The sequence below is a fragment of the Palaemon carinicauda genome, chromosome 29, assembly GCF_036898095.1.
Source record: "Palaemon carinicauda isolate YSFRI2023 chromosome 29, ASM3689809v2, whole genome shotgun sequence".
Classification (NCBI taxonomy): Eukaryota; Metazoa; Arthropoda; class Malacostraca; order Decapoda; family Palaemonidae; genus Palaemon; species Palaemon carinicauda.
In genome coordinates this window covers 88,163,502-88,178,324 of record NC_090753.1, presented here as the reverse complement: position 1 = coordinate 88,178,324, position 14,823 = coordinate 88,163,502, and the positions used below count along the sequence as shown (strand labels likewise).

Genomic DNA, 14,823 nt, shown 5'->3' with positions numbered 1-14,823 from the left:
CCCGCACGTTGAAGTTAAGCGACGCTCGGAGGTGGTTGTTGACGTTCAGGACGTTCAACAACCAGCAGAGGTGACTTGTTTTGACGCAGTGCGTCAACCTCAGCAACCCGGTAGGGTGTTGACTGCACAACCCAGACGGTCTAGACAGTCTCGGGTTGACGCTGTGCTTCCTCGCGCACCCATGGTTGTTGACAGTTCACAGACTGTGCAGCAGTTCCATGATATTGCGTCCGGCTCCGTCACGCATCCACCAGTGCGACCGGACTCAGCGAGCCAGACGTTGCCCACTCCGTTGCCGTTTCCTCATCAGTTTTCGGATGAGGAACCCTCTGATGAGGACGTTGCTGAACAACAAGACGATCAGCCCCCAGAATAGATCAAGCCCTGCTATCCATCCAGAAGATGCTGAAGAAGGAACGCTGCTCAATCAGGCTGTGGATGAGTCTGGTAGGGACGCTGTCATCCGTGGAACAATTTGTGTCACTAGGAAGACTACACCTCCGTCCTCTTCAATACCATCTAGCTTTTCACTGGAAAAAGGACAAGACGCTAGAAGCGGTCTCGATCCCGGTTTCCGAAAAGATAAAGTCTTGTCTGACTTGGTGGAAGGACAATATCAACCTAAGAGAGGGTCTTCCCCTGACTGTTCAGACTCCCAACCACGTTCTCTTCTCGGACGCATCGGACGTGGGCTGGGGCGCGACACTAAACGGTCGGGAATGCTCAGGACTGTGGAACTCGAGTCAGAGGAGCATGCATATCAACTGCAAGGAGCTGTTGGCAGTACATCTGGCCTTGAAAAGCTTCAAGTCTCTCCTTCGAGGCAAAGTGGTGGAAGTTAACTCGGACATCACCACGGCCTTGGCGTACATCTCCAAACAAGGAGGTACCCACTCACTGACGTTGTACGAGATCACAAGGGACCTGCTCATCTGGTCAAAAGGCAAGACATCTCCCTAGTAACGAGGTTCATCCAAGGCGACTTGAACGTCATAGCAGATTGTCTCAGTCGGAAAGGGCAAGTAATTCCAACCGAATGGACCCTCCACAAGGATGTGTGCAAGAGACTTTGGGCCACTTGGGGTAAAACCATCCATAGATCTCTTTGCAACCTCGCTGACCAAGAGGCTTCCAATCTATTGCTCTCCAGTCCCGGACCCAGCAGCAATACATATAGATGCTTTCCTCCTAGATTGGTCACATCTGGATCTCTACGCATTCCCACCGTTCAAGATTGTCAACAAGGTACTGCAGAAGTTCGCCTCTCACGAAGGGACAAGGTTGACGTTAGTTGCTTCCCTCTGGCCCGCGAGAGAATGGTTCACCGAGATACTTCGATGGTTAGAAGACGTTCCCAGTAGTCTTCCTCTAAGGGTAGACCTTCTACGTCAGCCACACGTAAAGAAGGTACTTCAAAGCCTCCACGCTCTTCGTCTGACTGCCTTCAGACTATCGAAAGACTCTCGAGAGCTAGAGGCTTTTCGAAGGAAGCAGCCAGTGCGATTGCTAGAACAAGGAGAGCTTCTTCCATTAGAGTCTACCAATCGAAGTGGGAAGTCTTCCGAGACTGGTGCAAGTCAGTTTCTGTATCCTCGACCAGTACCTCTGTAGCTCAAATAGCTGTTTTTCTCTTATACCTGAGAAAAGGACGATCCCTTTCAGCTCCCACTATCAAGGGCTACAGAAGCATGTTGGCATCGGTCTTCCGGCATAGAGGCTTAGATCTTTCCAAACATAAAGATCTGCAAGACCTCCTTAAGTCTTTTGAGACCACCAAGGAGCGTCGTTTGGCTACCCCCGGATGGAATTTAGACGTGGTACTAAGATTCTTCATATCAGACAGGTTGGAGCCGTTACAATCAGCCTCCCTGAAAGATCTCACTCTTAAGACTCTTTTCCTGGTATGCTTAGCCTCGGCTAAAAGAGTCAGTGACATTCATGCCTTCAGCAAGAACATAGGATTTTCGTCAGAAAAAGCCACTTGTTCGCTACAACTTGGTTTTCTAGCCAAAAATGAGCTGCCTTCTCGGCCTTGGCCTAAATCTTTCGATATCCCCAGCTTATCGGAGATCGTAGGCAATGAACTAGAAAGAGTCTTATGCCCTGTTAGAGCTCTTAAGTTCTATTTAAAACGTACTAAACCTTTACAAGGCCAATCTTAAGCTTTATGGTGTTCAGTTAAGAAACCATCCTTGCCTTTGTCAAAGAATGCTTGGTCAGACTTTATCAGATTGTTAATACGAGAAGCTCATTCACATCTGAGTGAGGAAGACCGAACTTTGCTTAAGGTGAAGACGCACGAAGTTAGAGCTGTAACAACTTCCGTGGCCTTTAAGCAAAATATATCTCTGCAAAGTATAATGGACGCAACCTATTGGAGAAGCAAGGCAGTGTTCGCGTCATTTTACTTGAAAGATGTCCAGTCTCTTTACAAGAACTGCTACACACTGGGACCATTCGTAGCAGCGAGTGCAGTAGTGGGTGAGGGCTCAACCACTACAATTCCCTAATTCCATAACCTTTTTAATCTTTCTCTTGAAATGTTTTTATTGTTGTTTTTGGGTTGTCCGGAAGGCTAAGAAGCCTTTCGCATCCTGGTTGATTTGGCGGGTGGTCAAAGTCATTTCTTGAGAAGCGCCTAGATTAGGGGTTTTGATGAGGTCCTGTTGTATGGGTTGCAACCCTTGATACTTCAGATCCTAGGGGTCGATCAGCATCCTAAGAGGATCGCGAGGCTCCGTAAGGAAGACGTACTTAAAAAGGCAGAGTAATTGTTCAAGTCGACTTCCTTACCAGGTACCTATTTATTTTGTTTTTGTTATTTTGATAACTTCTAAAATGAAATAAAAATTCTTAGCTCATGATAATGTAAACATATTTTGCTGGTCTCTACCCACCCCCCTGGGTGTGAATCAGCTATTATAATCACCGGCTAAGTTAAATATTGAAAAATGTTATTTTTATAATAAAATAAATTTTTGAATATACTTACCCGGTGATTATAAATTAAAGGACCCTCCCTTCCTCCCCAATAGAGACGCAGTGGGACGAGGAGAAAATTGAGTTCTTTGTTTACATTGAGTACTGGGTATCTGGACGACAGATGGCGCTGTTGGGCACACCGGCAACCTGTGTAGCGATCGCTGGCGAATTTTACCTTAGAGTTTTCTGTCGAGCAACAGAGTTGCAGCTATTATAATCACCGGGTAAGTATATTCAAAAATTTATTTTATTATAGAAATAACATATTTCATTAGTGTAAGTCCGAAGCTTATGTAGATAGTTTTTTAGAATTACAAAATTCTAGCCTTTTTTTTAAGTTTATCTTTACTGTATGTACAGTAGTAATTCTTTAAAGATTACTGGAATGTACTGTAGTCATTTTTTAAAGATTACTGTAATGCACTGGCATTCATGAAGATTATGGGAAATAGCTTTTTATGATTTATTCTGTAGTCTGGATACAATCATTGTGCTCTTGGCAATTTTATAGTTTTTGCTCTTGTTTTAACCCATAACTGGATAGTTCTTCCTTCTGTAACTATCCTTAGGGCTTTTATTGCTATTAAATATTTCAAATGGAGTAATAGTACAGTATTCCCCGTATTTGTTTTATTACAGAAAGTTTGGCGACATCGGAAACACTGTAGCCAACCAGTATGTTGAGGGAATGTACAACATTGTCGACTGGGCTGATTTGGTGACGGCTCATGGCCTTCCAGGTGATGGGATCATTAAAGGTCAGTTTTTACTCTTTTAAGAAAAACAGAGGACTTCTCTTACATTTTACTGTTTTTTTTCATGGCAGCAGGTGATATGTCTTGGCAGTATTCATAGGTAAAATTAACTTTTAAGTTTAGAAAGCATGTGAAAAATGGGCACTGTAGAAATAGAATAATAGTATTAGCTAACTAAAGAAATCAATTACTTGAATACAAAGGTAGCAGGTGTGACTGGAAAGACATATAGTATGAGATATACTGAGACTTCAGGCTCTTGTAGAGGATAGACAGAAGACGAGGGAAACCTGTATGTGGGTATGGATTGGAATTAGAATATCAAACTTACCAATAAAAACTGAAAGGAAATGTTTTGAATAGTAAAGTAAAAGTTGCTTTTATTCGGTCTTCAGCTGCTGACCCATCTTAATTTGTTGGACAAAACTTGCAGTCTTAAATTCCTAATCCTTGATCTGGATATTAATCTCTGGCTGAGACGTTCAGTTAATTCTTTGTTCTGGTTGCCTAATATATTTCATAATTCTGACTATCCCTTGCTTTTAAATCTTCCGAGTGACTACCATCCAGCATGTTGTATAGAACTAGATATTTGGTCTTGCCTTCACCATCATAAGTCTCAATACAACACTGTATTTTAGATGTTCAATTCCATCTGTTGAAGAGATTGTGAAATTATCTAACTATTCTGATAGTTGAATCAGTGGAACTTTAGGTCAAACTTATTGCATAGGTTTTATTTCATAGTTTATACATTACTCATGCATTTAATGTTCTTACTGATCTTAATACTATATATGTTATCATACTTTTTTCTTATGGTTTCTTATTTATAGTTTGCTTGCTACTTCTCTATTTCCTTTCCACACTGGGTTGCCTTCGTTGTTAGAACCCATGGACTTGCTGCATTTTGCCTTTCCTATTACCTGTATTATTATTATTGTTATTACTTGCTAAGCTACAAGCCTAGTTGGAAAAGTAGGATGCTATAACCCCCGGGGGCCCCAAGAGGGAAAATAGCTCAGTGAGGAAAGGAAACAAGGAAAAAAATATTCTAAGAACAATAACAATATTAAAATAAATATTTCCTATATAAACTCTAAAAACTTTAACAAAAAAATTAGAGAAATTAGATAGAACAGTGTGCCGGAGTATACCCTCAAGCAAGAGAACTCTAACTTGAAACAGTGGAAGACCTTGGTACAGAGACTATGGCACTACCGAAGACTAGAGAACAATGATTTGATTTTGGAGTGTCCTTCTCCTAGAAGAGCTGCTAGTTAGGTTTATAGCTTGGCTAGTTATATACTGTAATAGTGTTGACTCCTTTGGCATTGCTTCGGAAGATGCCATTTTTAATCTACTTTGTATTCTAATGTTAGGACTCTGCTTCTGACCTTATTCAAGGTATCAAAATTTGTTGTTTTCAAATTTTAGGTTTGATGTCGGGCACCAGTGGGAAACCTCGTGGCTGTGTTCTGGTGTCTCAAATGAGCTCCACAGGTGCTCTTACTACCCAGGAGTATGTTAATGGTAAGTCTTCCTATTTTGTAAATGTTAAGACTGATTATGTGACCTTAAGCAGTTGGTTTATGATTTGTCTCCACTGGACTAATTAGTAATTGTTTGTGTAATCTTATTAAATACTAATTGCATGATTGTTAAGGCTATGTTGATGTTACATTACTGTAAATTATTTTTAATGACATAGAGGATAGTAATCATCATTTATTAAATCATGCCATCATGATTTTCATCAACAGTGTGTGAACTACTTTTATTGCCACATGAATGCAATGCTGTAGTAGAGTATTTCCTGGTGTCCTTTTGTTATATTCCTATTTAATTTGATTTTTAAGATTTCAAGTTCTTTATTCAATTAAAGAGCATTAATATTTCTATGAGCCTCCCCTGATATTCATACTTCTCCTTAACTTTTTTTTTTATTTTAAGATTTTCCTGTTTTCTATCGCTTTTATTAAGTACAAGCCTTTAACAAAGGATTGAAACCTTCTAGCAGTAAGTGGTAAGAAGCCTAGAAATGCCACTTTAGATGTTTCTTGTCTTTTCAGTAATGTCTGGCAATCGGCTGCAATTACACATTCTCTAGATCATATATTACACAATAAGATGTCTTCCCTTGATTTGTTAGCAATTATTCCCTGGAATGTGCACGGGCATTATTTCTGTGAGAACATGATCTGCATTTCCTTTCTGTATTGTGTCTGGGGTAACACTGCGATTTGAATAATCATTGTGTAGAGTCTCTCGGTAGCACTCGTGGAAAAGTATGTTTAAACAGTTACAGTGGAATCTCTACATCCGAACGTACCTACATCCGAATTTTCCAACATCCGAAGTAAAATTCCAGCAAATTTTTTACTCTACACCCGAATTTTACTTTGACACATGAAGTAAGCAATTTTCATCGTACCGGTTGTATCCAAATTTTTCGACACGTGAATTACAATTCGAACACGTTCCTACTCTACACCTGAATTTTTGTTTTGACACCCAAAGTAAACAATACTCGTACGCGTAGTCGGTGCTCATAGATCCTAATGTGTTTTTTATTTCCGCCGATAGAAGGCAGCACTTCGACCTCGGAGGGACCCTCAATTAGCGCAGCTTGGGTCAGTCCTCTGTTCTCGTCGGCTTCTTGCAGTTGTGCCCTGTGCGTTCTGCTATTATTGTACCGTTTTAATCGTGATTTTTTACGTGCATCCTTTTACGGTAATTTACGTAAAGTAAGGGTCCTAAAAGGCTTAGTTTTGCAAGTGGTAGTGGTGAGAAAAGGAAGAAGGAAATGCTTTCTTTAGATGTAAAGCAGGAAATTATTGAAAAACAGTATGGCCGTAATATGTCGACGATCTCGACAATCCATAAACAGAAGGAAGCTATTAAAGCAGTGAAACCTAAGGGGATCACCATTATTTCAAAACGCCGTCGCTCTATCATAGAAGAGATGGAACGACTTCTGCTAATCTGGATCAAGGACAGAGAGATTGTTGGCGACACCATCACCGAAACCGTCATCTGCGAGAAGGTGCACGCCATCTTTACGGACTTGAAGGAGGAGAGCTCTGGAGGTGATGCTGGAGAGAGTTCAACCGAACCTTCCTCAGACGATTTCAAGGCATCTCGTGGCTGGTTTGAGAAATTTAAGGAACGGTCCGGGATTCATTCAGTTGTTCGCCGCGGAGAGGCTGCTAGTGCAGACGCAAAGGCTGCAGCTGACTTTGTCAAGAACTTTGAAAGGATCGTGGTGGAAGAAGGCTACGTAGAGCAGCAAGTGTTTAATTGTGATGAAACCGGGCTGTTTTGGAAGAAGATGCCCAGTCGAACCCACATCACCGCCGAAGAGAAGAAATTGCCTGGGCATAAGCCAATGAAGGATCGGTTGACTCTTGCCCTATGTGCCAACGCTAGCGGGGACTTTAAAGTCAAGCCCTTACTGGTTTACCATTCCGAGAACCCTAGAGCCTTTAAGGCACACAACGTCGATAAGGACCATCTTCATGTTTTCTGGCGATCCAACTCGAAGGCCTGGGTCACTAGGCAGTTCTTTGTGCAATGGGTTAACCAAGTTTTTGGCCCTTCTGTGAAAAAGTATCTTCATGAACAGAAATTGCCTTTAAAGTGCCTGCTATGCCTTGACAATGCACCCGCTCACCCCCCCGGACTTGAAGATGATATCTTCGATGAATTTAAGTTCATAAAGGTGCTGTATCTTCCACCGAATACCACCTCTATCCTCCAGCCCATGGACCAGCAAGTCATCTCGAATTTTAAAAAGCTGTACACCAAGCACTTATTTAAGCAGTGCTTTGATGTCACGCAAAGCACCAACTTAACTTTGCGTGAATTTTGGAGGAGCCACTTCAACATCGTGCACTGCTTGAAGATCATAGATCAGGCTTGGGTGGGATAAACTCGACGGACCCTCAATTCTGCCTGGAAGAAGCTGTGGCCTGATGCAGTTTCTCCCCGAGATTTCGAAGGTTTTGACCCCGAACCTGATCCTGTGGTGGGTGCAGCGGAAGACATAGAGGAAATCGTCACTCTTGGCAAGTCCATGGATCTGGAGGTCGACGCAGATGACGTTACGGAACTCGTCGCCGAACATCACGACGAACTTACCACAGAGGAGCTCAAGGAACTCCATGCTATGTCTGAGCACATGAGTGATGACGAGGAAGGGATCGAGGAGGTAGAACATGTGTTAGGTTTGGCGCATATAAAAGAGGTGTTAGGAAAATATCAAGACGTGGTCGACTTCATCGACAAATACCACCCAAAAAAATTGCAGGTTTGTCGTGTAGTTGCGCAGTTCGATGATGTTTGCCTAACTCACTTTTGAAACATTCTGAAAAGCCGTACCAAGCAACTATCTATCGATAATTTCTTTAAAAAAACTACGAAGCGAACTCGTGATGAAGAGGATGGAAGTGATTCAAAGAAAACGGCAAAGAGTGAAGCGAAAGAAAGGGAAACAAAGAAAACGGCAAAGAGTGAAGCGAAAGAAATTCAATCAATTTTAAGTGTAGAGAGTGAAAGTGATTAAAATTAATCATCAAAAAGAAGAAAAGAAAATGTAAAAAAAAAATATAAAATATAAAAATAAAAAAAAAAAATAAGCTAAGTTATGTTAAGGTTTACTTAGTGTAAGTTAGAATAAGTTACGGTAGTGTACGTTTATCGTAGTTAACCTCTCTACCTCCTCGCCGCCCGTCCGTCTCCTCTCTGCGTAGCAAGACCAACAACACCTGCGCTGGAGTTTCTAAGGTAAAGTGACGCTAAGAACCCGTTTCTTATTTATCATATTTTGATAATTCTTCTTTTTTACATGTCTATTATCTAATTTAGTGTGCATTATTCTCATGGGAAATTATGTGTAGTAGTTTATTAAGAAGTTATCATAGGTTTTTGGGCTCAACCACGGATTAATCCTATTTCAATGTATTATTATGGGAAAATTCGTTTCGACATCCGAACATTTTCTACATCCGAAGTCGGTTGTGGAACGGATTAAATTCGTATGTAGAGGTACCACTGTACAAATCAAGTTAACAGTTCTAAACAGAAAAGGAATTTTGTTCTTAGTTCAGGGGAGGAGTCAGGAAAGACTAGGCTAGTTGATTATAGCTGGAATCACAACAATAATAACATGCCTCCACCTTTGGCCAACACACAAGGTCACCCATGTTTTGTTAAAGTGGTGAAGCTTCATAAGCTCTTGACACTACATGCTTTCTTTGTTAAGATTCAGAAGTCCAGTGAATTCTCCATTAATAATAGTAATTCCAGGTCTTCACACCCCATTGCCAAACGTTCACACAGATATGTGCTAATTTGCGCAATAATAATTGATAACCTGGCCTCATCTTGGATTGTGATTTAGTAACGAGTCTTCATTCAATCATTGTGCCTCATAAAAGAAAATCTCTAAATTCAGGTAGGAAGTATAATTGAATCTGTTTCTCAGAGGTCATGTGATCAGTGTAGAGTACGTTCCTGGATAGTTTTGCGAAATTAGATTATATAATAACTGCTCAATTTATTCATGACTAGATTAGTACTGTTGTGACGGTTTTTATGAAACTAGATAAGTAAAAACTGAGAATCATTCATCAGTTTTCATCTAATAGCAAGCAATTGCTTTTCTAGTGATCCCAGCTGTGGCAAAATCACTCTAAAGCGCATGACTTATAGCCAGGGAGCAATTACGTGATGTTTCAGCCTTACAGTACTTGTGTTGAGATTTCAAAGCGTAACTAATGAAGGAGTAATAACAGAAAGAAACTGAAAATTGCAATTAAAAGTTTAATAACTTTTCTGTATATGTTACATTGTGCATCATCAGATTACCAGACAATTAATTGACATTCACAACGATAAAAGACACGTGTAAGCTCTACTAAGATTACTCTCCGTTGTGGGTTAGTGACCTTACTATACTGTAAGCATTACAGTACCAAGGGATCATTAGATTACAATTGTTTTCATCTTCATTCATAATACAAGTGTAAATGTTCTCTGGATCAAATTTCATATATCATTCCACTACTGTACCATATCTCCATTAGGCACTAGTCTTCATGGTATGTTGGCAACAAACATAGCAGTACAGCATTCAACATTACCTTGTAGTACTTTACCTAGCATGCACTTTTCTTCCCTTTATGGAAATACTTCTTTTCACAATGAAATTACATTTCAGGTTGTCAAAAAATTGCAGAGAAGAATGAATACTTTGTTGTGGGCTTCGTATCTCAGAGTTGTGTGAGCGAAAATCCGAGATTTGTCATCTTTACACCAGGCGTTCAGTACAATAAGAAAGGAGATGATCTCGGACAGCAGGTAAATTTACCTTCCTTTTGAGTATTTTGTCTACTGTATATGGTATTGTCTTCCAGGGTTCTAAACTATGTTGCCATATCTATTCAGTACTTTCTTTGCACTATAGTCAATTTCTTTTAGCGAGGCAGATTTGCACCGACTCGCAGCAGTGCTCTTTTACGGCGGAAAAGTTTCCTGATCGCTGATTGGTTAGAATTATCTTGTCCAACCAATCAGCGATCAGGAAACTTTTCCGAGCTAAAAGGGCACCGCTGTGAGTCGGTGCAAATCTGCCTTGCTAAAAGAAATTGACTACAGTGAACCCTCGTTTATCGCGGTAGATAGGTTCCAGACCCGGCCGCGATAGGTGAAAATCCGCGAAGTAGTGACAGCATATTTACCTATTTATTTAACATGTATATTCAGACTTTTAAAACTTTCCCTTGTACGTAGTACTGTTAACAAACTACCCTTTAATGTACAGAACACTTAATGCATGTACTAACGTACCCTAAACTAAAACAGGCACAAATATTAAGGGCGACTTTATATCATGCGTTTCCTAAACACGCCAAAAAGCACGATAAAAAATGGCAACCAAAGTTTTGTTTACGTTTATCTCTGATTATAATGAAGAAACAAACGCATTTACACATCTGTGTATAGGTTAGTTTCTGCATCGATTATATTGATTATTCAGTACAGTATGTTGATTTGGTTATTACTAATGTTTTACTTAATTTTTCTTAGGACTTCCAAATGAAATGTTTTTCTTTATGACGCCGCCTGAAACGACGGCGTCATAAAGTACGCTCAGTAAACAAACTAAGGAATTTAACGCTCATGATGAAAGTGATAAATAATGATATTACAGTAAAAGCTTTAATAAAATATGTTATTACAAATATTATTTACCGTATCTATATAAAATCATACATACGTAGCAAAGCAGGAAAACAATCAACGAGAGAGAGAGAGAGAGAGAGAGAGAGAGAGAGAGAGAGAGAGAGAGAGAGAGAGAGAGAGAGTTGTTTTACATACGTAAATGTAAATTTAAAAAAAAAAAAAAATAGCCCCATTTCATATAAAATAGATTACAAATATTTTACTTTATCATATTACAGTAGTCTGTATAATACTGTAAAGTTCAGTACAGTATGTTGTTGTTAAAGTCGTGGCGATGAAATTCTCACGAAACAAAAACACGCCATTTGAGTACAACAGCTGATTCTCTCTCTCTCTCTCTCTCTCTCTCTCTCTCTCTCTCTCTCTCTCTCTCTCTCTCTTCGTGTTATACAATACTTACATTTAGATGAAGAAGCTAAAATTAGTTTTCTTAGTGTCAATTAAATACGAAACGAAATAATTAGGCCGAGTCTACATCCATTTCAATCATAGCTAAAAATACGGCATCCGATTTCATCAGCAAACCCCTTTTTTTGGGAAATATCATTTTATTCTAGAAAATTGCCACTCTTTAAATAGTTAATTGCACATTAAGAAAGCTTGTACTTTTGTTTTTAAATTACGGGTTTGTTTTAAAAATCGAGTATTGTTGACTTCTTTTTTTTTTTACTTTTGGCTGTGATTAGATCAGCTGTCATCTAGCTGCCGCTCTTGAGTGTGTACGAATACACTAACAAAGTATCATTTATACCATTTCTTAACTTATTCAAACCGTCTACAGTATACAGTTGATATTACATAAGCACCAATGTGTTATAACCTATCAATTTTTTTTGTTTATTACATTTAAACCCCCCCCCCCCTCTCTCTCTCTCTCTCTCTCTCTCTCTCTCTCTCTCTCTCTCTCTCTCTCTCTCTCTCTCTTCTCTCTTCTCTCTCTCTCTCTCTCTCTCTCTCTCTCTGTGGGCTACTTTTCACTACCTCCCATTCCTTACCTCTCTCTATCTCTCTAACAAATGATATCTTTGTTGCTCCTCAAAGTTTCATTTATATTGAAAATCAATCACGATTCAATTTTCCTTACTTTCTCCAATCTCGCACCATCGGTCACTTCGCGGTATTTTCGATATTTCTGGAAAATCCGCGATATATGTATATACATGGGTTATGAAAAAAATCCGCGAAGTGGTGAATCCGCGATGGTCGAACCGCGAAGTAGCGAGGGTTCACTGTATAGTAATGTTTTTAGCAGTATAATTTAGTCTAGTGATTGTTAATCTTTTTGTGTTTGATTTGGATGGACAAAGTCAATAGAGCCACACTAGACTTTTTAACACTGAGATCTTTGAAGAAGGGCTTGACTGTCCTTGAGTTGATTCAATCTGAAACATCCCTTTGCGCAGTTTGTTATATTAACCAATTCTTTCTTTTAATCTATTATGTTCAAAATCCTCTCAATTTTTTTTTTGTTTGGTTCAGTCTCCATTCATCTTGATTAATTTTTGGTTCATCAAATAATTCTCATTTTTGACTAAGCCTTTCCCTCATAAAATGTACTAAATTTTGTTTTAAAGTTGTCACAAGTTAAAGACTTTCTTTAGATGCGATAAACATTTGCTGAAAATCTTCTCCCATGGCCAATAATAGTGACTTTTTTTTTTGCTCGATTGAAATATTGTACGTAAAGTGTAGTGTAGTCTCTGTAGTATAGATTATATATCTTTTTGGCTAACCAAATGACAGAAAAACATTCCTATTTGTATGAGGCATTTAAAAGACCAGTTCAAAGAACCCTCTCTAAATGATGGGCTTCAAATTGAGCAAGGAAATATTAATAAACTATGCAACTGAGTGGGAAGAGGCTACATAGAAATCAGGAATATCAATGCTTAATTTTTTTTCCTCAAAGTACAATACTCCACGAACTGCCGTCCTGGAGAAGGGTGCCGACGTCATCATCGTCGGGAGGGGAATCACGCAAGCTGAAGATCCAGTAGCCGCTGCAGTTATGTATAAAGAAGATGGCTTTAAAGCTTACTTGGAAAGGATTTCTGAATAGTTTAAAGAGAAATGGATTGGCTTTATAGGAAAGATATTGCACAAGGTAACTAGAATTTTTATATTAAGTCTCCTGTTCTGGATATTAGTCTAGACTACATAATCATCACTGGAAAAGATTTGTAATTTTGATAGCCAAATATGTAGGTAGGGTTTCTAATGTATTTCATACAATTGTCACAAAGATGTGATTTCAGTTACAAATGAAAAGTACATCGACACAAAATAATCTCTTGTTAAGATTATCTACTTTATACGTTTTAACTTGGTTGGTTTATTTTTATATGAATTGTTCATTCGTTAACATTAACTTGATTGCATTCAATCTACTTCTTCATAGATGATTTGCATTACCAGAGTGTTCTGCGTCCAGCATGTACTAAGAGCACATCACTTCCATTATTTTTGTATTAAACATGCTTTTAGATATTTTTCAACATTCCAATGCTCAAAGTTATTTGAGAGTACAAGAAATGTGATGATTTGTAAAGTTCCTACTCCTTCTTTTATATGTATGTATACTGCAGTTTGCTTTGTGGTCTTGGCTCACTTGGGTCTGTGAGCGCAATCATTATCTAATTCCACAAGGCTTGTAGAAATAAGTTTATTTTTTATTAATATTAAATTTGAGTCTCTTGTTTGATCTGAATTTGTATAAAGTCACTTTATCAACACTAGCACTTGAAAGTTATATGTTAATTATATAGTAATTGTTATTATAGTATGCATCAGGTTAATATTTCTCTTCTCTTCAACTAGAAGTAACTTAAAGACATTTTGGAGTGTTAAGGGGGAAAAAAATGATTCTATTGAACAATTTCTTCTTAAATTTTGAAATATTCATTTTTTAATTTGTTGATAGTGTATTCCTTTGTATTGCATTACAATCTCAAGCATTGTAATGTTTAAAGTATTGACTTAGACTTAAAGTTAGTACTAGAATTGGAATTTTACCAGTATTTCTTTAGCAATAAGGCTTCAAATCAGTATTTGTGTAGATTAGTTTTGGTGGAAAATTTTATTAGAACTCATAATTGGAAATCCTTTATACCTACAAATTCTAAAGTGATATAGACCTTCATTTTTTTTTTTTGAGGAAATTAATCTTTCCTTGCCAAATGTCTAGCTTTTATCACCTTGTGAAAGCTACAGTAATTTTATTGTGAAGGATTTCCTTTAGCAAGTAGTTTTGAATGACCATTCCAATCTTTTAAGCCTAAGTAAAAAGTGAAGCATAAATATATAAGTATCAAGACCATAAAAGTAGATCTTTTGACATATAGGCATTTTTAATAATATTTAGAGGTGCGAGAGACGAGACTAGACAATTCTGCTTCTGTACCAATGATTTTGTATGTTAGTCATTGTAGAAAATGTATTTTGTTAAACATTATGAAATATATATTTTATTACACTGAAACGAGGCCATTTATATCTAAATTTACTGTACTGGGTGTTTTGCTACAATAAATTGTTATTAAAGTTAGCAGTCTCATGAATTTTCCAGATGAAATATTGTTAGGTACTGCAGGACGTGGGTTACATAATTGATTGCCTAATACAATATGTAGAGAAGAAGCTGTGCCTCGATTATTATAATTTTTGTAAAAGCTGTATTGTAGATTTAGTTTTAGAAAATCCTGAGGGTAAATTTTTGCAAAGGTTATAATTTGTACAGCTCTCCTATCGGTATGTTTGCCTTCACCCAGAATTCAATATTCTTGAAATGTATTATTGTCCAGACTTGAGTATTCTTAGGCAGAGATCTTCCAGACACTGCAGC

At 38.3% G+C, this 14,823-nt stretch overlaps 1 protein-coding gene across 2 annotated transcripts in view; it reads left to right on the top strand.

Annotated features, from left to right (window-relative positions):
• LOC137622336 (uncharacterized) overlaps window positions 1–14,526 on the top strand; it is a 29,245-nt gene extending 14,719 nt beyond the window's left edge. For both annotated transcript variants that reach the window (XM_068352919.1, XM_068352918.1), the window contains exons 8-11: window positions 3,622–3,740; window positions 5,175–5,270; window positions 9,958–10,097; window positions 12,892–14,526. In XM_068352919.1, the coding sequence (XP_068209020.1) occupies window positions 3,622–3,740; window positions 5,175–5,270; window positions 9,958–10,097; window positions 12,892–13,041 (505 nt within the window). In that variant the 3' untranslated portion in view covers window positions 13,042–14,526. The remainder of the gene's footprint in view (window positions 1–3,621; window positions 3,741–5,174; window positions 5,271–9,957; window positions 10,098–12,891) is intronic.
• The last annotated feature ends 297 nt before the right edge of the window (window positions 14,527–14,823 follow it).